This window comes from Myxine glutinosa, chromosome 3 (genome assembly GCF_964187855.1).
Source record: "Myxine glutinosa chromosome 3, kmMyxGlut1.1, whole genome shotgun sequence".
NCBI classification, from domain to species: Eukaryota; Metazoa; Chordata; class Myxini; order Myxiniformes; family Myxinidae; genus Myxine; species Myxine glutinosa.
Genome location: NC_136263.1, coordinates 57950476 through 57974948, shown reverse-complemented (window position 1 = coordinate 57974948; position 24473 = coordinate 57950476). Strand labels below are relative to the sequence as shown.

Sequence of the window (24473 nt, the reverse complement as noted above, 5' to 3'; positions counted from 1 at the left end):
CCACGCGAGTGAACGCGGCAATAGCCGCCAGTGTTAACCGCCAACCGCCAGAGCCCAAACCCTACCGTTCCCCCCGTATTATCCCGTGTGCGCCAAACGACACGCGGAGAGCTCCTGCCCCTCTACTTACCATCTGCCCGGGATGAGCCGGAGGGAGCTGCACGCGAGCCATCCTTGGATGCGGAACATCTTGGACGAGCCATCCTGCAGCTGCAAGCCCCGTGTGAGTGTGTCTGTGTGTGAGACGGGCCCGTTTGTCCTGGGGATTAAGTTAAGACTGTTCTTAAGGCTGCACTGTGTCCTCTTTTCTGGAATCATTGTAAATAGTGTAAATAAATCCTGTTATTCCTTTCTTCCCAATTCGATCGCTTGTATGATTTCTCCATTGGCTAAGCGTGGTACGAGTAAGATCGCTAGAACCGGGTTCACCAACTAAACGGCACGGATCGTGTGTACGCACCGCTCGGCGTCTCAGCACGCGTGATTCGTGCGGGGCTTATTTCCTCGTTTCTGGACAGCGCGGGTAATTAGGTAATAGTGATTCTAGTCCTACGACCGTATTTCGCGCTGTCCAGGAAGGACGTCATCGGTCCCGGGTCCCGTCGGCCAGTCAAAGACAAGGGGACTAATCCCCCCTTGGTAAGGGGAAAAGGCCGGCACTGAGATCCGCAACAATATATATATATATATATAAATATATATATATATATATATATATATATATATATATATATATATATATATATATATATATATATATGTCTAAAGCGAGATCAGATGACGTGTACACGAGTATTGCTGGGCTGATATCGGTATTGGTAATCGGCACAGGCTGGTATCATCGGTATCACTATCGTGGAACACGGATTCATATCGCAGATTTATTTCCTTTCTTGTCGGTGCTGAGGGTTAAATGTTAAAACCTACTGTACCTACTTCCTGGTATGCCTTGACATTGTGTTACACTGTTCGACGTATCCGGGTGCATAAAAGTTTTTTTAAATTGTGGATATAAGGATTGTTAACCTCTTTCTTCGATTTGTTGGCGATATCCCAATATTTTTGTGGATATACCGATTATTATTATTTTTTTTTATTTTTTTTTTACGATTTTCTAATTTTTTGTGGATAATAAATTTTTTTAGTTTTTTTTTCATATCGATTTTCATTGGGATACTGGAATATTCAAATTTCCAATACTGGTATATCAATACGAACAATTATACCGATATAACCAGTTCCGTGAGACCCCGCTATTTGTGGGAGATACGTTCCTGGAAAATCCCGCAAATTGTGAAACCGCGCATAGTGGGGCATTGTTTCAATGGAAAAGGGGGGGATAGGTTCCCGAGTCGTGAAAATCCGCGAATAGTTAGTACGAAACCGCAAATGGCGAGGTAAAATCCACGAATGGTGAGACAAATCCCACGAATGTCGGTGGTAATCCGCAAGCGTCGATGAAAATCCCACGAATGTCAGTGAAAATCCGCGAATGCATGCCATGCCATTGTTTCAATTGGGAAAAGGGAGACAACTAATTGCACTAATGGATACTGTGGAGTCATTCTGTGCAGTAACTCGTGGGGATAATGTATTATGCAGCTTGTGGGATATCCCGCGAAACATTGTTTACCTGTGAACAGTAGGATATGACGTGAAGCTGTTCACAGTGTGAATGACGGGATATCCCGCGAAAGCCATGAAAATGCGAAGCACACAGCAGCGAACGCAGGAGCAGGTCATGCTCGTGGCTCGTAGAAGATGGTTTTTGCGTATGTCCAGCTGATACCGTGAGTTCGTGGAACACGGCCGCGAATAGGAAAAAAACGGCGATTTTGTGGAACATGGCCGCGAATAGAAAAAAAAACGCAAATTTGCGGGACACTTTTCCACGAAAAGAGAAACAGGTTGCATTTTATCACTCACGAATGGTGGAACCCGCGAATAGCGGAACCCGTGAAAAATGGATCTGTGAATAGCGGGGTCCGACTGTATATCGATATGAAAAATTATATCAATATATCCAGTATATCACTATATTGCTGCAGTCTGGCATTTGCATATTGCTAAGATGTCCTTTGGCGATGAGTTGGTTACCGTTACATAATTGAATAATTACATACAGCATCGTTACATAACTTGATAATTACAGACAGCATCGTCTTTCCAATTGCAGACGTCCATTATATAATACACCAAGCTTGCCATGTTCACAGGAGGCACTCCTACAAGGTTCAAAGTTAATTCACTGGTAGCGATTCGTCGGGGGTTTGGGTAGCACACACCCATCCACTCGGGCCTTGCACCGGCCCACATCATGGGGAGTTTGCAATACGGATAGCTGCCCTTTTATTGAGCTGAGAAGGTTCTCCAACTCATGTTGTGTCGAGGCACCCCCTTTTCCCTTGGGTATTTTGGACTTATGAGGTAAAATTACTTATCTCGCACACATGCTAATTATACTTTAGGATGCACCGAATACTGCTGTTTCTAAGGGTTTCTGTGCATGTTCGCTGAGCATTCTCAGGTGGATTACATAATTTTTGAAGTCCTGTATTTAATAATACATCCCAGGTCCAAAACCATGATATTTTCTACTCTCGTTAACTCCCACACCACCCAAATCTCTCCTCCTTCCAAATTTCTAGTTTCCCCTCCTGAGTTTCCTTCTGTTTCCTTTTGTATCCATCTTGTCCAACCCATGCATCCTCTTCTGCCCCACATTCCTCCACACACCCATTGTTTGTCCAAATATACCTCTACATTGGCCTTTAACTCTGCTGTTGGTGTTTCTCCTCTCTCTCTCTTCTGTTCCTTGTGCATGTTTTGCATCCTGTTTTGTCCGTTGCGTCCTGATCCGTTCAGTGCACTTGCTCTTCCATGAGCCTTGACTATGTATACAATAAAATGGCTGTTGCATATTTTCAAACTATCACTTTTTCCATGTTCTATTTCTAAAATATAGATGCTGCTTCCTGAAGGGTGTGAAACAGAAAATAATAAGACGTATGAGGAGCTCACCATGCCTCCTTCACAACCTCTACCTCCTGCTACCTCCTCTGACCTCATCTCGATAGACACCTTGGATGAGGTGCGTCATATGTCCAGCTCTCCAAATGGTACTTCCTTGAGCTTTTCTACATAAACGACATATTGTGTCATCTCACAACATTCTCCCTTTTATCCTCATTCCACCATCCCAGATTGGGCAACTTGTATTCTCTGGTGTGAAACAGCTCAACCGTGTCCAGTCGATTGTATTTGAGACGGCATACAATACCAATGAGAACTTGCTGGTGTGTGCACCCACTGGTGCTGGTAAAACTAACGTGGCAACACTGGCTGTGCTGCGTGAGGTCCGTCAGCATGTGGGACCAGGTGGTGTGGTTCAAAAGGACAACTTCAAGGTGAAGAACAACCGAGAAATGCTTTGTTTATACGTTTCACCTGTTCGAAAATTTCTTTCCCTTTTGCCCTGAATTGCGGCGGCCGAACATTCAGGGCCCCTTCACTCTGAAACACAGCCGCCTGATGTTCGGGCCCTCTTCAACGCAAAATGTAGCGGCTCAATGATCAGGACCCTTTCGCCCCAAAACACAGCCCAGTTCAGTCTCCATCACATTGCTATCTCCTTTTATTTTATCCTTCATTTAGGTGGTGTACGTGGCTCCGATGAAGGCTTTGGCAGCTGAGATGACTGCATTGTTCTCCAAACGCTTGCAACCACTTGGCTTGTCTGTTCGTGAACTCACTGGGGACATGCAGCTGAGCAAGGCTGAGATTACCCGAACACAGGCAGGAGCTGCTCTTATCATCTTTCCAATTCCCCCCCCCCCCCCCCTCACCACCCCACTCGATCTTACACAATTCTTTACCTTTCATTTTCATGTCAATTCTTTTCAATAATTTTCTTACGTTTTCCTTTAGTCTCCATCTTTCCTCACCTCACCCTTATTTATACTTCATTGATGTATTGTGCACATAGCCTGAAAGGAAGCATTGTTTGCACAGATGCTAGTGACTACTCCTGAAAAGTGGGATGTTGTTACGAGGAAGAGTGTGGGGGATATCGGCCTAAGCCAGCTCGTCCGTCTCCTCATTTTGGACGAGGTCCACCTTCTGCATGATGAAAGGGGACCTGTCCTGGAAAGCCTTGTTTCCAGAACTCTGCGGCAGGTGTTGCTGATGATCATGATAACATGGATTGCTCTTTGCTAAGCTTTGTGTCCCCTATTCTAACATTCAACATTAGTGGTGCTGGAAGCTTATTGTATAAGAATGCTTTTCTGGTGCTGTGCAAAGTAAACCAATTGTGTATGTCTGTCACCAGGCAATTATTATTTTTTTCCCCCATTTGGATGCATTGTAGCACATTGAAGCTGACATCCACCACTTCCAAGCCTGTAATTACAAAAATATTTGCCATATGTCGATGGCATGTCACATGATCCAACGTACAGATGGACCCTATCATTTGATGCTTTAAAGATAGAATCTTATATCACGGCAGCAGTGCCTAGGGTTTATTATTTGCATCTCCATTTTGGTTTTTACAAATTTATCTATTTAGTCTCTGATTTGCTCTTCCCAGTCTTTCTCAGTCACCACTTCAAGAGCATTCGGCATAAATTTGAAACACTCTCAAAATAAGTAACTTCCGATACCGATTTTGTTCATGCACAGCTGCATTGATGCATCCGTCAAGTAAACCACATCATGCTTGGCCAGCCTGCTGTAGGAATTTTGTGCTTTGCCAGGCCACTTGAATGTGGTCTTCTGAAACTTTTTACGGCGTAGCCCATTGGGCAAAGCTGTCTAGAACAGTGTTTGTCTGTCCGTATGTATATACAGTTCATTCAGAAAGTAATCAGACCCCTTCACTTTTTTCACATTTTGTTATGTTGCAGCCTTATGCTGAAATCGTTTAAATTCATTTTTTCCCTCATCAATCTTCACTCAATACCCCATAATGACAAAGAGAAAACAGGATTTTAGAAAGTTTTGCAAATTCATTGAAAAAAAACAAACTGAAATATCATATTGACATAAGTATTCATACCCTTTGCTATGACACTTGAAATTTAGCTCAGGTGCCTCCCATTTCTCTTGATCATCTTTGAGATGTTACTACACCTTAATTTGAGTCCACCTCTGGTAAATTCAATTGATTGGACATTATTTGGAAAGGCACACACCTGTCTATATAAGGTCTCACAGCTGACAATGCATATCAGAGCAAAAACAAAGCCATGAGGTCGAAGGAACTGCCTGCAGAGCTCTGAGACAGGATTGTGTCGAGGCACAGATCTGGGGAAGCCTACAAAAAATCTCTGCTGCATCGAAGGTTCCCAAGAGCACAGTGGCCTCCATAATTCTTAAATGGAAGAAGTTTGGAACAACCAGGACTCTTCCTAGAGCTGGCCGTCCGGCCAAACTGAGCAATCGGGGGAGAAGGGCCTTGGTAAGAGAGGTGACCAAGAACCCGATGGTAACTCTAGCTGAGCTCCAGAGATCCTGTGTGGAGATGGGAGAAACTTCCAGAAGGACAACCATCACTGCAACACTCCACCGATCTGGGCTTTATGGCAGAGTGGCCAGACGATGGTTCTACATCCAGAAATCTGCGATGGCCCTATAGCCAAATATCTTTCTTAGGACATACTCTGACTGTGTGCCAAATGCCATGCTTGTATCATCAAAGGCACAATTCCTGCAACTATCTGCCATACTACATGTGGTACATTATGCAGTAAAAATTGTTGGCCTTTGTTGACGTTATTAGCCCATCCTGATCCCATGCACAGCAGGAGACAGGGTTTTGTAATCACTTTCTGTCTGTGTGTCTGGTTGTGTGTGTCTGTCTGAGCCGTAACTTTTTTTTTTTACCATTTGAGCTATTGTCATCAAATTTTCACCAAAGATTTATTATGATAATACGGAGAAGGGAATTAATAATTTTGTCAAATGGTCAAAGGTCAGCGTCACATAAAATCATCAAATTTCATCCAATTGACCTGAAATTTCAATTTACCATTTGGGAGTTTTTCATCGAATTGTCAACAAAGCTTTTATGAGAATATGGAGAAGGCAAATTAATAATTTGGTCAAAAGGTCAAAGGTCAGCATCACAAATTGTCAATTTTCCTCCGATTGACCTGAAATTCAAAGAATTTTCATGTTGGGTCGCAGAATTGGTTCACTAATCAAAAGCTAGAAGCTGGTTATTTTTAGATCTAAAGCTCAAAGGTCAATGCTGGATAAAATCATCAATTTTCATTTTGTATTTTTTAAAAACTTTTTATTTTGAGGATAGGGAAGAAGAAGAAGACGTCTGAATACAAACGCACACGGACGGGCTTTGCATTTTCAGTTTCTTTCTAGTTGGTTACTTTTGTTTGAGTTAAGTTTTATTCACTTTTAAGGTTTATGAGACTGTTGAACATGGTTACATTTGAACATAATAACACCACCTGCAATGGTCATTAATGTCAAGATTTTGCACAGCTGTAATTACAGATGCAGACTTTTTATTGTTATTTTATTTTACTATGATATCCCAGAGCACCTACCATTATAATGTGGCTGTCAGGGTAGGTAAGAGGTATGCACATTTGCCTCAGCTGTCTAGCTTAGGTTTGAATTCTGAACCAGCTTTGAACTGTCTTCCTGATGTTTCCCAGGCAGGGTGATTCATCATTGTGTGTGCCGTCCCTCAGATGGACGTTAAACTGGGCATTCCGTCCACTAGCATTATTAGGTGGACATTAAATATCCCACTGTCTTCAGCAAAGAGTAGGTGAGCTATTGTCAGCACCATGAATAAATTCCAAATTTCTGCTCTAACCTGCAGCGGGCATTGTATCAGTAGCACAGCTGCATCCCTGGCTAGTGATGCTACCCACAGCCATATGGTGCATGCGAAATAATGTTTCACCATAAAATGCACCATAAAGTGAGACGTTTGTAATTCTGTGCCCTATTTTAGAGTTCCAAAAGTAAAAGTGTGTAATGTGTTCAGTTCATCATCAGGAATGCAGCAGAGCAACACAACGCAGTAGGCCTAATGAATACTGTAGATTGTAGAACAAAGTGTTCAATAATAATTCATGATGACAGTAAATAATTTAACTTTTGAATTGATCAAATTCAAATTAGCAGCGAAGTATTTTTTTTTCTGTGTTCTACAGGTTGAACGTACACAAAGCATGATCAGAATCATTGGACTTTCCGCCACCCTTCCAAATTACTTGGATGTTGCGTCCTTCCTGCACGTCAACCCCTCAATCGGCCTCTTTTACTTTGATGGGCGTTTCAGGCCTGTTCCTCTGAAGCAAACCTTCATTGGGGTCAAAGGGAATGGGAAGGTTAGCATGGTATAGGGTTTTGCGATTTTCAGCTGAGGGTGAAAATGGGTGTTGTAGTGTGCAGGGTTTAAACTAAGGAAAACATACAAACAAGAACATGGTAGGGCAAAGTGATAATTTCTATGAAGTTCTCTTTTTCCATCCCCTCAGATGCAGCAGCTGCTTGCAATGGAAGAGGTGTGCTACGACAAGGTTGTTGAGCAGTTGAAAAACAACCACCAGGTAAGTTTTCTGCCAGCTGTCCTTGCACGGCCAGACATCTACAGTATACAAACAACAACATGCATTTTAAGGCCATTTTCCCCTGCTAGAGCGGGGTTTAGCCTTGCGGTCCCCATGACGATCTTCTCCATTTTGCCCTATTTTCTGCATCTCTCCTTGTTAACCCCCTTGCCTGCATTTCTTCTTCCACCATCTACAGTATAACAACAAATAAACAATATTTAAAGAAAGTGCATGGCAACAAGCCTTTTTCTTTGCACATACCTGTGCCACTACCAAAGGAAAATAAAAAGTATGAGATACTTGGAGTTCCACCCAGATGTACAGCCGACTCTATGGATGCCTTAGCTATAAACTCTCATGCTGGTGTTTCACAGACAGGCAATTGAGCGATAACTGGCCCTTATGTCGTCTAGTCAATGGTATTGTAAGTTCTGTTGCCAATGTCCTCTTTTCTAAATGTAACAGCATCCATGTCGATTCTCTGTCGGGATGCAAATATATTGCATTTAAATATCAATTTTCCATGTGCTAAAGGAAAATTATGAAGCCTAAGTAACCCGAACCTGATCAGATGACCCAACTTGCATGAGATAAAGCTGAATTTTTAAAACTAGTACACCCGCTCACTACTGAGGTGGCAGAGGGAGTCATTTTATTATCCTTATTATTGTTACGTTTGTGGCGGGGGGGGGGGGGGGGGAGGTAGACAATGATTACCTTAGAGCCAGGTAGAATTTTATAGTATACCATGCTCCGTATGTCGCGATGAAGAAGAAGAAACCCCATGTATCATAAGTAGGAAATTAATTTAGACCGGATGTCGTGTAAGCGCGTATAAGTGTCCCCATGAGAGGGGTGGGGTTATGTTAATTAGTTAGGGGTTATGGGTAATTAATCCCCTTTATGTAATTGCCTCTGTAAGCTTTTCCTGTGTTCCTTATGACACTGCAGCACACACACAGAGCAAAGCCAGGCAATAGCGCATTAAAAGACACTAAATAAAAGCTAACCGGAAACAGGACTTTGAGCACCAACGATGATACCACCGACGTGTGACAACATCAAGCAGGCAGGTCCGGGAGGCCACGCCCCGGAAAGCAGTGATTGGTGAGATTTGTCGAGCAACGAAGAGGGGGATTGGCTGATAGGAGCAGGCACGGGCGGCATCGGATGACATCAGAGCCTTGAGTACAAAGGAGTTGGAGGACCGACATTTTCTCTCTTGGTTTCTGGATCTGGAGGTGAACGGTCGCCGATAAACTTTCTTGCGGTGGGACAGTCTCAACGAACGGTCAAAGTTTACAAGTTCTTGGCTGTGGGGTTTGGTGGTGAACGGTCGTGTTCTGACATCATCATCGTGATTGTGAGGAGGAGCGAACTGTGGACAGAGGCCTGCGTTTCCCGCGAGCGAAGTGTGCACGGAGGCCTGTGCTGTTCCTCAGGATGCGGGGTCTTTGGCGATTCCCGAGGGGGTTCAGGAGACGCTCAGAGCTAAGTACCTAAAAACACACACACATTTATTTTCACTTTTATTGTTCCCTTTGTCTGTATACGAGTCTGTGTGGGGACGTCCCATTTAGGAATCCTAGTTTTGCCATGTGTTATTTTGTTACCGGCATTTCTTCAAAAGAGCCGGTATTTTTGTACATTTTAAATCCAGGTCGGTTTGAATTAATTATCGCAGGTTGGAGGATGTCCGGTGGGACCCGTGAAGGTAAGTTTGTCATTCTCTTTTCCCTCGCGTGTAAAGAACACCGTCATTTTTGACTGAATGCCTCGGAGTGTAAACTCATTCGGCTATCCGTTTCCTTGGAGGATTTAAATCCCTCGGAACAAGACATAATTATTGCCTATTACTATTACTTGTGTTAGATCAGGTCATTGAATTGAATATATCAGACCGTGCCTCACCATTCTAAACTCCCTATAATAAAATTTACATCCGTAAGGGTGTCTGGCAGTGCGGGGGGTGGGGGGGGCACGGGGCAGTATTGCAAATCCCAAAACCCCATGGGGAGGGGGGATATTGTTGTGTAATAACATTAATAGTATGCTATTATCATCAGTGTTGTTATTACTTTTGTTATTAGAAGCGGCCTTGGAAAAACGCCATGTTAGCGACAGGAAGAGTCATGTTATTAACCCTTGTGGGGTATATAAACTACAGTAGATCTACGATCAGGTGTGATCGTCGACGTGATAAGCATAGATTGCCTCACGGGTGACGGTATTCCTCTAAATTTATTTCAGCTTGGTGTTCAACAGCATTAGCGACTTTAAAAAGGTAATCATACGTGTTTGAGGTTTATAAGATTTTTACTTCTGGTAGAGGCCGTTGCTCCAATGAAAAGCCATCATAAGCTATTTATTCACATTAACACAGCGTTTTTTCAAGGAGGAAACTATTTGGAGAGGAGGGATATTATTAGTGTCAATATTGTTTTGTCATAATATTAATGTTATGCTGTTATCATCGGCGTTGTTATTACTTTTGTTTTTGGAAGTGGCTTTTTTTTTTCTTTTCTTTTTTTTGTTATTGTATACAAGATCGAGGCTCGTGAAAGAGCGAACATTAATCACACAGAAAGACAAACCGACACATAAAACATATAACATCGGGAGCGGTAGCCAAGATGGGGAGAGAGGGGGAAGGACACAAACACAACATTTGAGAGCAGAGACCGAGAGACATGGAGACATCGAGAGATCTGAGAGAGGGCGAGGGCTTTGGGGGGGGGGCATGGGAAGGGGGCGGTGGGAGAGGTATAAAACATATGGACACTGCCAGGACTTCCAGGAAAGAAGTTGGAATTTCAAACAAGGTGGATCTGGGGTGAATTAGCGGGGGTAGAAAAGATCAAGGTTTTGGATGGGGGAAGATAAGAGATGGTGGTGAACAGCTGTTTTAAAGACCTGGAGGGAGGAGTGGGATTGAAGGGAGTGAGGGAGTTTGTTCCAGAGGCGGGAGAAAAGAGGAATGAAAGAGTGAAGGTGAGCAGAGAGCCGAGATTTCGGCAGTTTAACCATCAGAGGGTTGCTGGCAGATCTTGTGCGACCTGTAGGAATATTTGGGGGACAAAGCACAGACAGAGCTGGGGGTGCAAGGCCGGAGAGGAGTCGGTAGAAGACAGAAAGACCACCTACCTACCTGCGGTGAGTGAGTGAAAGGCCCTCAGAGATAGCTTCATCGCGGGAGATTCCAATAATTCTGAAAGCTTCAACAGCGTGAAGCCGAGCTAGGTGTGAGGCAGGAGCACCGGCCCATAGGGGAGAACAGTATTCCATTGAGCTGCGGATGAAAGCCTTGTATGTGGTGAGGAGCTCAGGTGTGCCGAGGAAGGACTTCGCACGACGGAGGATGCCCAGTCGGCGACTGGCTTTGGAGGCCAGCTTGGAAATGTGGTTTTCCCAAGAAAGATCATGGCAGATAGTGAGACCCAAAAGCTTGAGCGACAGAACTTCTTGGAGAGGATTGTTGAGAAAGTAGATGGGAGGGTTGTCCAGTCGATCTTTTCGGAGAGACATAGTAAGAGTGTGAGATTTGTCAGGATTGAAAGACATGTTCCACTTGTTTGACCAGTCTGTGATTTTGTCCAAGTCTTCAGAGAGTGAGGAGGATGCAGACTGCCGATCTGAGGGAAGAGGAATGGAGCGGCAGAGAGTGGAGTCATCAGCAAAGAGATAGAGAGGATTTTCAAGAGAGTCAGAGAGATCATTGATGAAGACCAGAAAAAGCACGGGGCCCAGAACACTGCCTTGGGGAACTCCAGCCTGAACAGGAAGAGGAGATGAGAGAAACCCATTCAGGGCCACACGTTGACGACGACTAGAGAGGAAGTCCGCCAGCCATGCGTGGAGATTTCCATGGATACCAAAGGAGGAGAGTTTGGTGAGCAGAGCGGGGTGCCAGACCGTGTCGAAGGCACGTGATATGTCGAGGGAGACAGCTCTAATTTCCTGTTTGGCATTGAGGACCTCCATCCATTGTTGAGACAGCAGAAGCAGCATGTCCAGAGTAGAGTGACCTGGTCTGAAACCAAATTGATGATCAGAGATCAAGCCATTGGAGAAGAGGAAAGATTTCATATCCGAAGCAATGATGGATTCCATGACTTTGCTGATAATTGGGAGAAGGCTGATTGGTCTGTAGTTGCTAGGATCTGTTTTTGCACCTTTTTTGTGCAAAGCGGTGATGTTGGCTGATTTCCAAGCAGATGGCAGTTGACCTTTAGCAAAAGAGAGGGTGAAGAGAACAGAGAGAGGGTGAGATAGAGTGGCAGAGCAGGATTTTAGGACCCGTGGGCTGATGCCGTCGGGTCCAGTTGCAGAATCAGAGTCGAGGGTTGACAGAAACTTTTCCACCTTGTCAGGAGGAAAGGACACGGAGTCCAGGAGCAGCAGGGTACGACTGGGTATGGTGGGTACAGAGAGGGATGGGTTTGGGACACAAGATTTAGAGGCAAACACAGAGTTGAGGCATTCAGCTTTTTCACGTGCGGTGTCAGCTGTGTAGCCGTTTGAGGTAAGGGAGGGGATGGAGGGGGAACAAACACCAGAAACGGATTTGACCAGACGCCACCAGGATTTGGAAGAGGGAGACAGATAAGAGAGTTCGGTCTTGAGAACGGAGAGATATTGTTTCCTGGCTCTCCTGAGGGTGGACACACACTTGTTTCGGGCTTTGTGAAAGGAAATGAGATTTCCTTCCGTTGGATTTGCTTTCCAGGAGACGAAGGCAAGTTGTTTCTGGGCAACAGCCTCACCACAAGATTCCGTGTACCATGGACGGGAGGAAGGGTATGACAACTCAAGACGAGATGGGATAAATCTGTGCATGAGAGAGAGCAATTTACTTTGGAAGAATTCCCAGGCTGAGTTGATGTCAGAGGTGGTAGAGATGGGAGACCAGTCCAGATGATTGATGGCTGCTTGAAGACCGTGCCAGTTGGCCTGAGTGAAATGCCAGACTCGTCGACGCTGAGCAGGCTCCCTGAGGATGGTCAGAGAGATGTCCACTTTAACAAGGACATGATCAGATGATCCGATTGGAGCAGAAGAAGAGCAGCAGACATTTTCAGGGAAGTTAGTCATAACCAAGTCCAGAAGAGAAGATGTTCCGTTGACTGAGATCCGGGTCGGGAAATTGACAGATTGTGTCAGTCCCAGTGAGTCGCAGAAGTCCTTTGCTGAGGAGCCATGGCTGGTGAGAGAGGTACCCACACCCAGCCAACTGGCATGATGACAGTTGAAATCACCACATATGAGGAAGAGAGAGTTGGGATGAGTCGATAGAAGTTGGTCCATATTATCAGACAGCGAGATATAGATGGAGTCATCAATGTTTGGTGGACGGTACAACACACATATGAACAAGAGGTGGGAGCGAAGGGGAAGCCGTAGCCAGAGGTATTTCTGGGGGTGAGGTGGAGAGAGTGCAGTGCAGGGTGAGTGAGGAAGAGAGTTTTTGATAAAGATAGCAACCCCGCCTCCAGGACGAGGCTCAGGTCTATCATACCGGAGGAGGGAGTAGCCCGGGAGAGATACTAAGGAATCAGAGACATCATAAAGGAGGAAAGTTTCTGTTAAGCAGATCACGTCTGGTTTGACAGAAGCAACCTGTATGGAGAGATCAGTTAAGTTTGAACGAAGGCCCCGGATGTTTGAGGTCCATACCGTTAATGAAGAGGAAGGGGGAGCATCAGATACAGAACAGGGGGGAGGCGGGGTAGGGTAAGATGTGGAAGAGGTGGAAGAGGTAGGGAGAGCTGTTGAAGGTGTGTCAGAGATTTCAGAATAGCTCGGAGAAAGGGAAGGATGGGGCGGACAAAAGGTTTGATGGTGATTGGGTGAGGCACAATGAGGTGTTATTTGAGGAGGGGGAAGAGCGAGGCAGAAGGTTGGGGGAGATGGAGGTGAGAGTTGGAAGGGGGAAGAAGCGGGGAGGACGCTTTGAGGAGGGGAGTGAGAGGGGGGAAATTGAGAAGCAATGAGGGTGGGGAGATTTGAAGGGGAGGAGTGAGGGGGGAGTTTGGGAGGGAAGGGACAGGGGAGGGATTTGAAAGGGATGGGATATGGGGGAGATTTGGAGGGGAGGGGTGAGGGAGGAGTCTAGGAGGGGAGGGGCGAGGGGGCGTCTTGGCGGGGAGGGGTGAGGGGGTAGTTTAGGAGGGAGGGGGCAAGGGGGGAGATTTGAAAGGGATGGGTGATGGGGAAGATTTGGAGGGGAGGGGTGATGGGGAAGATTTGGAGGGGAGGGGTTATGGGGAAGATTTGGAGGGGAGGGGTGAGATTGGATTTTAGAAAGTGTACGATTTATGGGAAACGAACATTTATTGCAAAATGAGTTTCTTGTGACCTTCGAGTTAAAGATACGTTTAAGGACACTGGATGGAGGATGGAGTGCAGGAGAGTTTAGGGAATGTAGAAAAAAGGCACTATAGGAGATGGATATTTTTTTTGGGATGAATTGATTTGGTGAGCAAGTCGAAAGCAGCCTTTTAAAGAAGAAGAAGAAAAAGGTGTTATAAAATATGACGGAATACATAACTTGAGGGGAAAGTGTAAACATTGAAGGTTAATAACAGTGAAAACTATCTGGGGAAATGGGGGAGAAACACGTTGTCGAAGAACGAACGAACGAATAAGAATGAATAAACGAATGAGAACAGAGAAGGAAATGGTTTTTTTTTTTTTTTTTGAGTTGAGATTTACACAAGGAAGTAGGTAGGCTATGGGTGAAAAGACTGGGAATACAGAGAACGAAAGTTATTGGATCAGTTATTGGATGTGGGCTTTGGAAAAACGCCACAATAAAGCTGTCTTAACATGGATATATACCTCAAAACGCAACCCCCTTGGTGAGGAAAACCCCGATTGGGAGGGGGGAGAATGGAAGTTAAATCGCTACAACCATCATTATTTGACCGTTAGTCTCCCTGTCAAGTTTGGTTGAGATTGGATATGTAAGGACCGAATGCATCGCAGTCAACAATCGTCACAGAGAGATACCAAATTACGTATTATAGTATGATACCAGACTGTGGGCATAGGTAGAGCGTCTGCTCTGAGTCTGGGAGATCTGTGGTTTGAACTGCGACTGAGTCTTACCAAAGACTTTATAGATGGTACATGCTGCTTCCTCACTTGACGCTCAGTATTTGAAAGCTCAGTATTTGAAAGCTCAGTGTTTGAGTATTTGATTTTTTGAGCTTTGAGTATTCGATGTATTTGAGCTCAGTATTTGAAAGCTCACTCACGCAGTATTTGAAAGATAGAGTATGAACAAACCACTTCGGTTATCATCCAATGGGGATTTGGAACTTCCTCCCAAATTGACCCACTATGTGTGGAGAGAGAATAGTGACATCATCTTAGAAGTTTTTCGCTGGTACCTAGAGAGCTCTGAGGAGTGGCGTCGCTTCTCCCAACCTCAGTGACCGTGTTTGGCTGGAGTCAGGTTTGGTTGGCTCATGTATTTGTCTACATGTGTATGTATGATTTGCAGATCATAGGCTCATTGTTTGTTGTAGAACATTAACATGGCATTGTATCCATGTCTAAGAAGGTGCACACAGACTATCAGAATTGTGCACCATACTGTTGCAGGCAGAAATGTCACGTGCACCAAGCAAGCCAGAGCGTGAGCTTACAAATGACCACCATCGTCGTGACATTGGGAGATGTTTTTTTTTACCTTGTCTACGTGAAAGTCCTTGAGGAGAATATCTCAGCTTAGTTTGTGATCATCCCGAACAATACTTTTTGCTAATTGTGCTAATGTGAGGATTGTGCTTTGTGTATTCTGGTTAAGTGTATCAGGATGTTGGTTAAGTTGCTGTCCAAAGCATTTTTCCAACTCTGACTAAAGAGCCAAATTTCAACTGTATGGGCTGACTGGGTGAGATGAGTACGGTTTCCTCTTTTAATCCAAGAAAGGTGCATTGGCTTTTGATTTCAGAGATGTTCGGTACGTACCTACTTGGCGAAGTTGCCCTGTACAATAAAAATATGTGTTGCCCTCTATGTCAATGACTGTTATAGGTTGTGCAAAAGAGGAATTAAATAATCTCGATGGCATTTCTTGCCTTCAGGTGATGGTCTTCGTTCACGCGAGGAATGCCACTGTTCGCACAGCTATGGCTTTGCTTGAAATGGCAAAGAATCGTGGTGAAGAACATTTCTTCCTGCCCAAGCAGTCTGCTTCATTTGGAGATGCACAAAAACAGGTGAAAATTTTGGGACCAGGGTTAGGCATGGGAGGGAATGTCTGGGGTTTGTGAGCAAGAGCTGACAGCGACTTGGGTGTGTGGCCAAGGGGCAACACGTGTGGTGAGGTGGATGTGATAGGAGTTCCTCGTGTTTTTTGTTTCCAAATTACTACCTGAGAGGTCTGCTTGGAAAACCTACCTCATTGTAATATTAAGTGGAACCTCTACTTGAGCTAACCTAACCATGTACTCTGTGGGCTACTGTGCAGATGCAACGGACTCGGAATAAGCAGCTTCACGAGCTGTTCCCAAATGGGCTTGCTGTACACCATGCAGGCATGCTGCGCAATGACCGCTCACTCGTCGAGAACTTCTTCATGAAGGGATTTGTGCGTGTGCTCGTATGCACAGCCACCCTCGCCTGGGGAGTCAACTTACCTGCGCATGCAGTCATCATAAAGGTTTGCTTTTTTTTGTTCACTATTATTGTTGTTCATTTTGTTTGAGTGGCCTGTTGACACCCTTATTTATTTATTTTTTTCCCCCTGTTTTTTTGTTGTTTTCTCTGGGGAACAAACCTCTCACAGGGCAATGAACTAAGTCTCTCAGTTTGTTTCTTGACAGGGCACGCAGATCTACGATGCAAAACGTGGTGCATTTGTGGACTTGGGTATCCTAGATGTTCAACAAATATTCGGACGTGCTGGGCGACCCCAATTTGATGTCTTTGGTCATGGTATCATACTCACTAACCATGACAAACTTGCACACTACTTGTCGCTCCTCACTCAGCGCAACCCCATTGAAAGCCAGTTTTTGAACAGCCTCCCGGACAACCTCAATGCAGAGGTGGTTTTCTATTCACTTTTTAAATGTTTTTTTTCCTTTAATTTGTCTGTGCCTTGTATCAGAGCTGCTACATCATGGCACCATGTCTTCATTCACTGTATGCTTATCGCTCTGGCCCCTTAGATCACACTGGGAACTGTGACTTCCGTGGAGGAAGCGGTGAAGTGGTTGAGTTACACCTACCTTTATGTTCGCATGCGAAAGAACCCGCTTGCGTATGGCATCATTCACACTGCTACTCAGGTATCTCTTCATACAGGGTTGAGGGGAGTGATCTTTTAAGACGACGAAATGCCTTGGATTCTGAAGTATTTCTGATCTATTGTGAAACTTAACATGTACACTGCGATCATCACTGGTCTTCTCCTCACCCTCTTCAAAGTCGGATCCCGAGCTGCTGAAACATCGAGAAGAATTGGTGAAGGATGCTGGGCGGAAGTTGGACAACGCTCGTCTTGTTAGATTTGATGAGCGTACCAATTACTTCTTCTCCACAGACCTTGGGCGTATCTCCAGTCATTTCTACATCAAATACTCAACCATGGAGGTACGTGGTAGAGTTTAAAGTGCTATTGATATATGACCCAATATCCGTGGTTCTGGTGGAAGAGGTGTGTTTGTTGTGGTACAACCAATGGACAGGGACCGCCTGATGAGGAAGACCCCTACACTTCAAACCTCCCCAGTCTTCAGACTACGGCCTCATTGGCTAACCAAGAATGGCCACCCCCCCCCCCCACCCCCCCCCCCCCCACCTCCCCTCCCCTGGAATTATTTTTTACCCTTTTCTTCTACTTTCTTTCTGGGGAAATACAGTCAGAGTGGAGTATTAGTCTCGCCCCAAAGAGTTTGTGAGACTATTGAAATACCTTTCTATCTGTGTGTTTGTCCGTGTATCTGTATGTGTGTCTGCATCTATATATTTTTGCTTTACATTTTTACGGCATAGCCTGGAGGGCAATGCCATCTAGAACAGTATTTGTCTGTCCGTTATGTCCCCACATACATTACATACACCAATCAGAGCTGAGGATCTGGTAATGTGACACGGGGATGCATTTAGTAACCATTTCAGTTGCATATTTTACTAAAAGGAAATATAATAACCTTCTGTGGAACGTTTTAGGTCCCAGCGGGTGTTGTAAGGTAGATACGACGTTTCAGAAATTCCTCAATACAATTATGATTTTGAAATGTGATCGACATGGATCTTGCTCCCGAATCTGGAAGTGAACATATGATTATGGTTTGCTGGATTGATATCTCAATACAATCGTGATTTAACATGATATTTTCATATATTAATATTATAGTATTTATTTGTGATTGAAATGAGGAATGATGCTGTTTGGAATGAAAATATAGAGAACCTGCTCTCAATGCCTGACATTCGACTGAAGGTGGCACAGGAATGTGGAATTTATTGGTTCATCGTTTGTCATTCGCCATCATTTAAGTCATTCACGAACCAGCTGTTGATGTCTGAAGTCAAAATTTTAATACTTACATTATTTGCTCACTTGTATCCCCACCCAGGTTATACTGTCCTCTTCAACTAAAGTATCAAACAAGCTGGGCTACACCGATGTTAGACTTTCGGTCTTGTTTTTCTCTGCGACCACTTATTCGATCGCTACGAAACTTTAAACATAAGAGAGACTCCCCATGGAGATTATTTAATTGATAACTCTGATGTCATAGGTCACATGGTATGGCAGTAATATTGGATTAAAGGAAAAAACTTGGACAAGTCTGAAACCGCTAAACAAAAAATAATGACTTGGCATATGTCATCAACTCCCTATGGGGTACATATGGTGATAACGTTGATGTCATCAATGAAGTGGTATTCCAGCCATAATTGGTTGCATCTACATCCTTATCACCTTGCGTGCCTTAAATTCGATACGGTCTGGCACCTCGCTCTGCTCACCAAACTCTCCTCCTATGGTATCCATGGAAATCTCCACGCATGGCTTGCGTACTTCCTCTCAGGTCGTAGTCAACGTGTGGCCCTGAATGTGTTTCTCTCATCTCCCCTTCCTGTTCAGGCTGGAGTTCCCCAAGGCATTGTTCTGGGCCCTGTGCTTTTTCTGGTCTTCATCAATGATCTCTCCTGGTGTTGGCTTAGCGGCTAGGGTGCCAGCTTAGGATCCTAGGATCCTGGGTTCGAATCCCGGTCGATCGCTGAATTAACGCCAGGGGGGTTGAATCAGCCTGTCATCCTTCCGAGTTCGGCTAATTGAGTACCAGTTCACTGGTAATTCCCTGTTTGTCATAAAAAGTGACAAACAGGGTTGGCGGCAGGAAGGGCATCCGGCTGTAAAACATTGCTTCAAAAAGGAGACCAACAAAAACAACAACAACCACGGTGCCCGAAAAAGGCCAACCCCCACTTTGCGGGGAAAAATGGCCTCTAAAAGTGGTTATTTTTATCAATGATCTCTCCGACTCTTGAAAATCCTCTCTATCTCTTTGCTGATTACTCCACTCTGTGCCGCTCCATTCCTCATCTCTCAGATCGGTAGTCTGCAGCCTCCTCACTCTCTGCAGACCTGGACAAAATCACAGACTGGTCAAACAAGTGGAACATGTCTTTCAATCCTGACAAATCTCACACTCTTGCTATGTCTCTCCGAAAAGACTGACTGGACAACCCTCCCATCTACCTTCTCAACAATCCTCTCCAAGAAGTTCTGTCACACAAGCTTTTGGGTCTCACTATCTGCCATGATCTTTCCTGGGAAAACCACATTTCCAAGATGGCCTCCAAAGCCAGTCGCCGACTGGGCATCCTCCGTCGTGCGAAGTCCTTCCTTGGCACACCTGAGCTCCTCACCACATACATACATACATACATACATACATACATACATACATACAAGGCTTTCATCTGCAGCTCAATGGAATACTGTTCTCCCCTCTGGGCCGGTGCTCCTGCCTCACACCTAGCTCGGCTTCACGCTGTAGAAACCAAAGCTTTCAGAATCGTTGGAATCTCTCGCGATGTAGCTAACTCCGAGGGCCTTTCACTCACTCACCACAAACAGGTTGGTGGTCTTTCTGTCTTATACTGCCTCCTCTCCGGCATAGCTCCCCCAGCTCTGTCTGTGCTCTGTCCCCCCCAAATATTTATACAGGTTGCTCAAGATCTGCCAGCAACCCTCTTCTAGTGAAACTGTCAAAATCAAGACTCTCTGCTCACCTTCACTCTTTTATTCCACTTTTCTCCTGCCTCTGGAAAAAAAAAACTCCCTTAATCTCTTCAATCCCACTCCTCCCTCCAGGTCTTTAAAACAGCTGTTCACCACCATCTCTTATCTTCCCCCATCCAAAACCTTGATCTTTTCTATCCCTGTTAATTCACCCCAGATCCACTTTTTTTGAAATACCGACTTCTTTTCTGGAAGTCATAGCAGTGTCCATGTGTTATTTTACCCCCACCCCCCCCCCCCCTTCCCATGCCCTCTCCCTCCTACAGATCTCCCGATGTCCCTGTTCTCTACTGTTGTACTTGTGTGCTTCCCTTTCTCACCCCCATCTTGTCTCCTGCTCCCTTTATCATATATTTTATGTGTCAGTTTGTTTTTATGTGATTAATGTTAGCTCTTACACGAGCCTCGATCTTGTACACCAAAAAAATTTTTTTTTTTAATCTGAAAAATCTAGAATTTCATATATCTGACCTATGACTCGATGTGAGTGGATAATTAAATTGATGACGCCATCGGTTGTTGTCTGGTAGCCATATTGGATTGAAAATAAAAACGTTTAAAATATTCTCCATTACCGCTTTACAGATCAATGCAAAACTTCATACATATGCTCGACTAGCCATGGTGATTATTATTTTAAAATGTCAAAGTTACAAGACACATCGTCTGGCAGCCATGTTGGAAGTAAGCTAAAACCTTTTCAAAACATCTCTCAAACCACCGAACCAATTGATCCAAAACGTTAGTACATCATCGACTACCCATGGCGATACAAGTGTGTTAACTGAAACATCATCGGTCATGTGGTTTGGGCTTTGCAGCCATATTGGATTTAATGACGACTTTAAAAAAATCCTTCTCTTGAACCGTGTAATCAATTGATGCCGAATTTAATGTATATGAACAACTCGTCTTGGGGAACATAGTTTGAAATTTTAAACATCATTGGTCACACAGTCTAACAGCCATGTTTGATTGGAGGTAAGACCTTTATAAAACCTTTTTTAAAACCATCTTCTCTCAACCAGCTGACCCAGTGGATCCGAGAGTATTTCATTGACCGCGCATGGGGATACAAGTGTGATAACTAAAACATCATCGATTTTATGTGGTTTGGCAGCCCTCTTGGTTTGAACAAAAACCTTGAAAAAATATTCTTCTCTGAAACCGCTGAACAGAATGAAGTGAAACTTAAAATCACAGTGTCCGATCAAAGCAGGGGAGCTTGTTACCCTCGCCAGAGGAGAGGGTATTGCATTTGAGTCCATTTGTCTGTCTGTCTGTTTGTTTGTTTGTTTTTCCATACAGAATAAATGTGATTTTCTCTGCAACCATTGGTCCAATTGACAGGAAATTTTCAACATAGGTGCAACTCCACCTGTATAATTTTTTTATGATAATTATGATGTCATAGGTCATGTGGTATGGGCGCAATGTTGGAAAAACCGAAAAGGTTTGCACCTCTATATCTCAGAGAGTGCTGCATAGAAAAATTGAGACATGGCGCATTGTAAAGAACTCTCCTTGGGGAATAAAATATGTTAATGATGATGTCATAGGTGCCTCCATTATGACGTCATAATACGACAAGTACAAACCTTCATCCGATTAAGATGAAATTTCTTCAGCATCATCTAGGGATAAATTGGTGGAGGAAAAAAAGATGACGTCATCGGTCATGTGGTTTGGCCGCCATATTTGTTTTACTACAAAAGCCTTAAAAACCACTGAAAACATGTCCTGGTGAGGGTCTGCAATCTCTGAATGCTCTTTCTTGTTACATTTTCAATGGTACCATTTGTATTGTACAACAGCGTGAATCCTTGAGTACGAAAGATGGGACACGGTTTGAGTATAAAAACATGCAACACATATTGTACCAGAAAAACTTTAGATGATTGAATCAAATGTAAATGCTGGTGTGGCCAATTACCATCAGATATTGGAGCAGAGTGAAAAAGAAAAAGGGCAAACTGAACTACAACTTTTGAAAGTGAGCATACCTTTTGCCATCAAAAAACATGGCAATTAAAGTCGGCAAAAACGTTTGTTCTACAGCCGCCACCGGTGATGACGTGTGAACTCTTCTATGACAGCAGGGCTGTCGCCAAACTGTATTGCAGGCTATGGAGCCCACAATAGTGAACCGTTGATTATGTGCAGACAATCTGATATTATCATCCAATAACTACTGAATAAAAATACAATTGGTAAATTAATTATTGCTTTAAATATTAACGGTGGTGCCCGAGCAACCCCCATGGCCTCGTCGCAGTCTAAAAACTATTAAAAGTAAACGTTATTCATCATAAAATCATTTACTTGATTGTTGATGAAAGCCAAACTTTAAATGACATCTAATAAAGAAAAGTTTTATCATGGCCATCTTTCACGTGATTTGAAGTAAGGATTTCACGTGATTTTATTTTTATTTTTTTTTGGTAAGGAAAAAAGAGATGCTTTGACAAGAATGCCTCGTTGTTGTGGCGTTGCATTATTCTGATGAAAGAATCGAGCAAAACCAATGGAAGACTAACAGCCATCTTGCCAAAATGGTAGGAATTGTTCCAAATTTGAAAGATACGAGTTCAAAATCTCTCTGCATCGAGCCTTCAATTTACCGTGGTAGGAGGCAACCTCTTCAGCATTATTGTGTTGCGAAGAAATCCCTTTGAGAATACCCCACGATGCTTTCACAAGATTGAAAATAAATTGTGTTTGGAGAGTCATTTCTCCCATTTGTTCCCAGGTGACGCTGAGAGACACGCTGCAGATTAGCAGCTATGTCCCAGAGTGAGACTCTGGTATTGCACTTGGATTTTCGAATGATGAGCTTTATTAAGAAATGCTAACAGTTTTGAACACGTTTGTGGTGAATCTCTACTGCAGTATTTTGCTTCACCTGAAAAGTCACATCTGAGAAAAGGGCAAGAGAAACACGGCAAGAGAAACGTGCTTTAAATTGCGATTTTCCCTTAAGCAATCTGAGTTGTACATGCATGGTCACCAGCCCCATCTTCAACACTACCTCTGTAGATAGTCCCAATGACATAACCATCTCTGTCCACCTATAAGTGACCCATACCCCGAGTACCTCTCCACTTACCTGGAGGCAGTCTGGCAAATGCTGGTTATCTTGTACACCACTCTACATGACCTAAAGTTAACATTATTTTTGTCCCCCGTCGCTCAGCGGAGCGAAAGGTGGACTATGGCTTTCCCCTCCGTCCGTGTGTCTGTTCGTCCATCCGTCCGGGCGTGCGTGTTTGCGTGTGTGCGGCGTGCGTGCTTGCGGGTGTGCGTAAGCGAAGGACCGCATTCGAATTTGGTGTGTGGGTGCAACCCACGTCAAAATCCAAGATGGCCGCCGCCATGTATGTCTGATGCCATGTATGTCTGAACCTTGTAACCTGCATATCTTGAAAAATAAGCGAAGTACCAACTTCTAATCTGGTATGTGGGTGTATCTAGGCATAAGGAAGAACGCTATTGAAAATTGGGGCGCCACGTCAAAATCCAAGATGGCCGCCGCCATGTATGTCTGAACCTTGTGAGATGAATATCTTGAAAAATAAGCGAAGTACCAACTTCTAACCTGGTGTGTGGGTGTATCTCGGCATAAGGACGAAAGCTATTGAAAATTGGGTCGCCACGTCAAAATCCAAGATGGCCGCCACCATATATATGTCTGAACCTTGTGAGCGAAATATCTTGAAAAGTAAGCGAAGTACCAACTTCTAATCTGGTGTGTGGGTGTATCTACGCACAAGGAAGAAGGCTGTTTAAAATCGGGTCGCCACGTCAAAAGCCAAGATGGCCGCCGCCATGTATGTCTGAAACTTGAGATGAATATCTTGAAAAATAAGCAAAGTACCAACTTCTAATTTGGTGTGTGGGTGTATCTCGGAATAAGGAAGAACGCTATTGAAAATTGGGTCGCCACGTCAAAATCCAAGATGGCCACCGCCATGTATGTCTGAACCTTGTGAGATGAATATCTTGAAAAATAAGCGAAGTACCAACTTCTAATTTGGTGTGTGGGTGTATCTCGCCATAAGGAAGAACGCTATTGAAAATTGGATTGCCACGTCAAAATCCAAGATGGCCGCCACCATATATATGTCTGAACCTTGTGAGCGAAATATCTCGAAAAATAAGTGAAGTACCAACTTCTAATTTGGTGTGTGGGTGTATCTAGGCACACGGAAGAACGCTGTTTAAAATTGGGTCGCCAGGTCAAAATCCAAGATGGCCGCCGCCATGTATGTCTGAATCTTGTGAGAAGAATATCTTGAAAGATAAGCGAAGTACCAACTTCTAATTTGGTGTGTGGGTGTATCTCGGCATAAGGAAGACCGCTATTGTAAAGTGGGTCGCCACGTCAAAATCCAGGACGGCCGCCACCATATATATGTCTGAACCTTGTGAGCGAAATATCTTGAAAAATAAGCGAAGTACCTTCTGGTGTGTGGGTGTATCTAGGCATAAGGAAGAACGCTATTGAAAATTGGGTCGCCACGTCAAAATCCAAGATGGCCGCCTCCATGTTTGTCTGACCCTTGTGAGCGAAATATCATATCATAGCATGTTTTCTGCGTGTTCCACTTTGTCAC

At 44.2% G+C, this 24473-nt stretch overlaps 1 protein-coding gene across 3 annotated transcripts in view; it reads left to right on the top strand.

The window, feature by feature from the left end:
* ASCC3 (activating signal cointegrator 1 complex subunit 3) overlaps positions 1-24473 on the top strand; it is a 221351-nt gene that overhangs the window by 67124 nt on the left and 129754 nt on the right. For 2 of the 3 annotated variants that reach the window (XM_078774076.1, XM_068110738.2), the window contains 11 exons: positions 2966-3091; positions 3204-3407; positions 3655-3795; positions 4012-4176; positions 7188-7364; positions 7515-7586; positions 15680-15814; positions 16066-16257; positions 16421-16645; positions 16769-16888; positions 17028-17192. In XM_078774076.1, coding sequence (XP_078630202.1) covers positions 2966-3091; positions 3204-3407; positions 3655-3795; positions 4012-4176; positions 7188-7364; positions 7515-7586; positions 15680-15814; positions 16066-16257; positions 16421-16645; positions 16769-16888; positions 17028-17192 — 1722 coding nt within the window. The remainder of the gene's footprint in view (positions 1-2965; positions 3092-3203; positions 3408-3654; positions 3796-4011; positions 4177-7187; positions 7365-7514; positions 7587-15679; positions 15815-16065; positions 16258-16420; positions 16646-16768; positions 16889-17027; positions 17193-24473) is intronic. The other variant, XM_068110739.2, reaches the window with a different exon arrangement.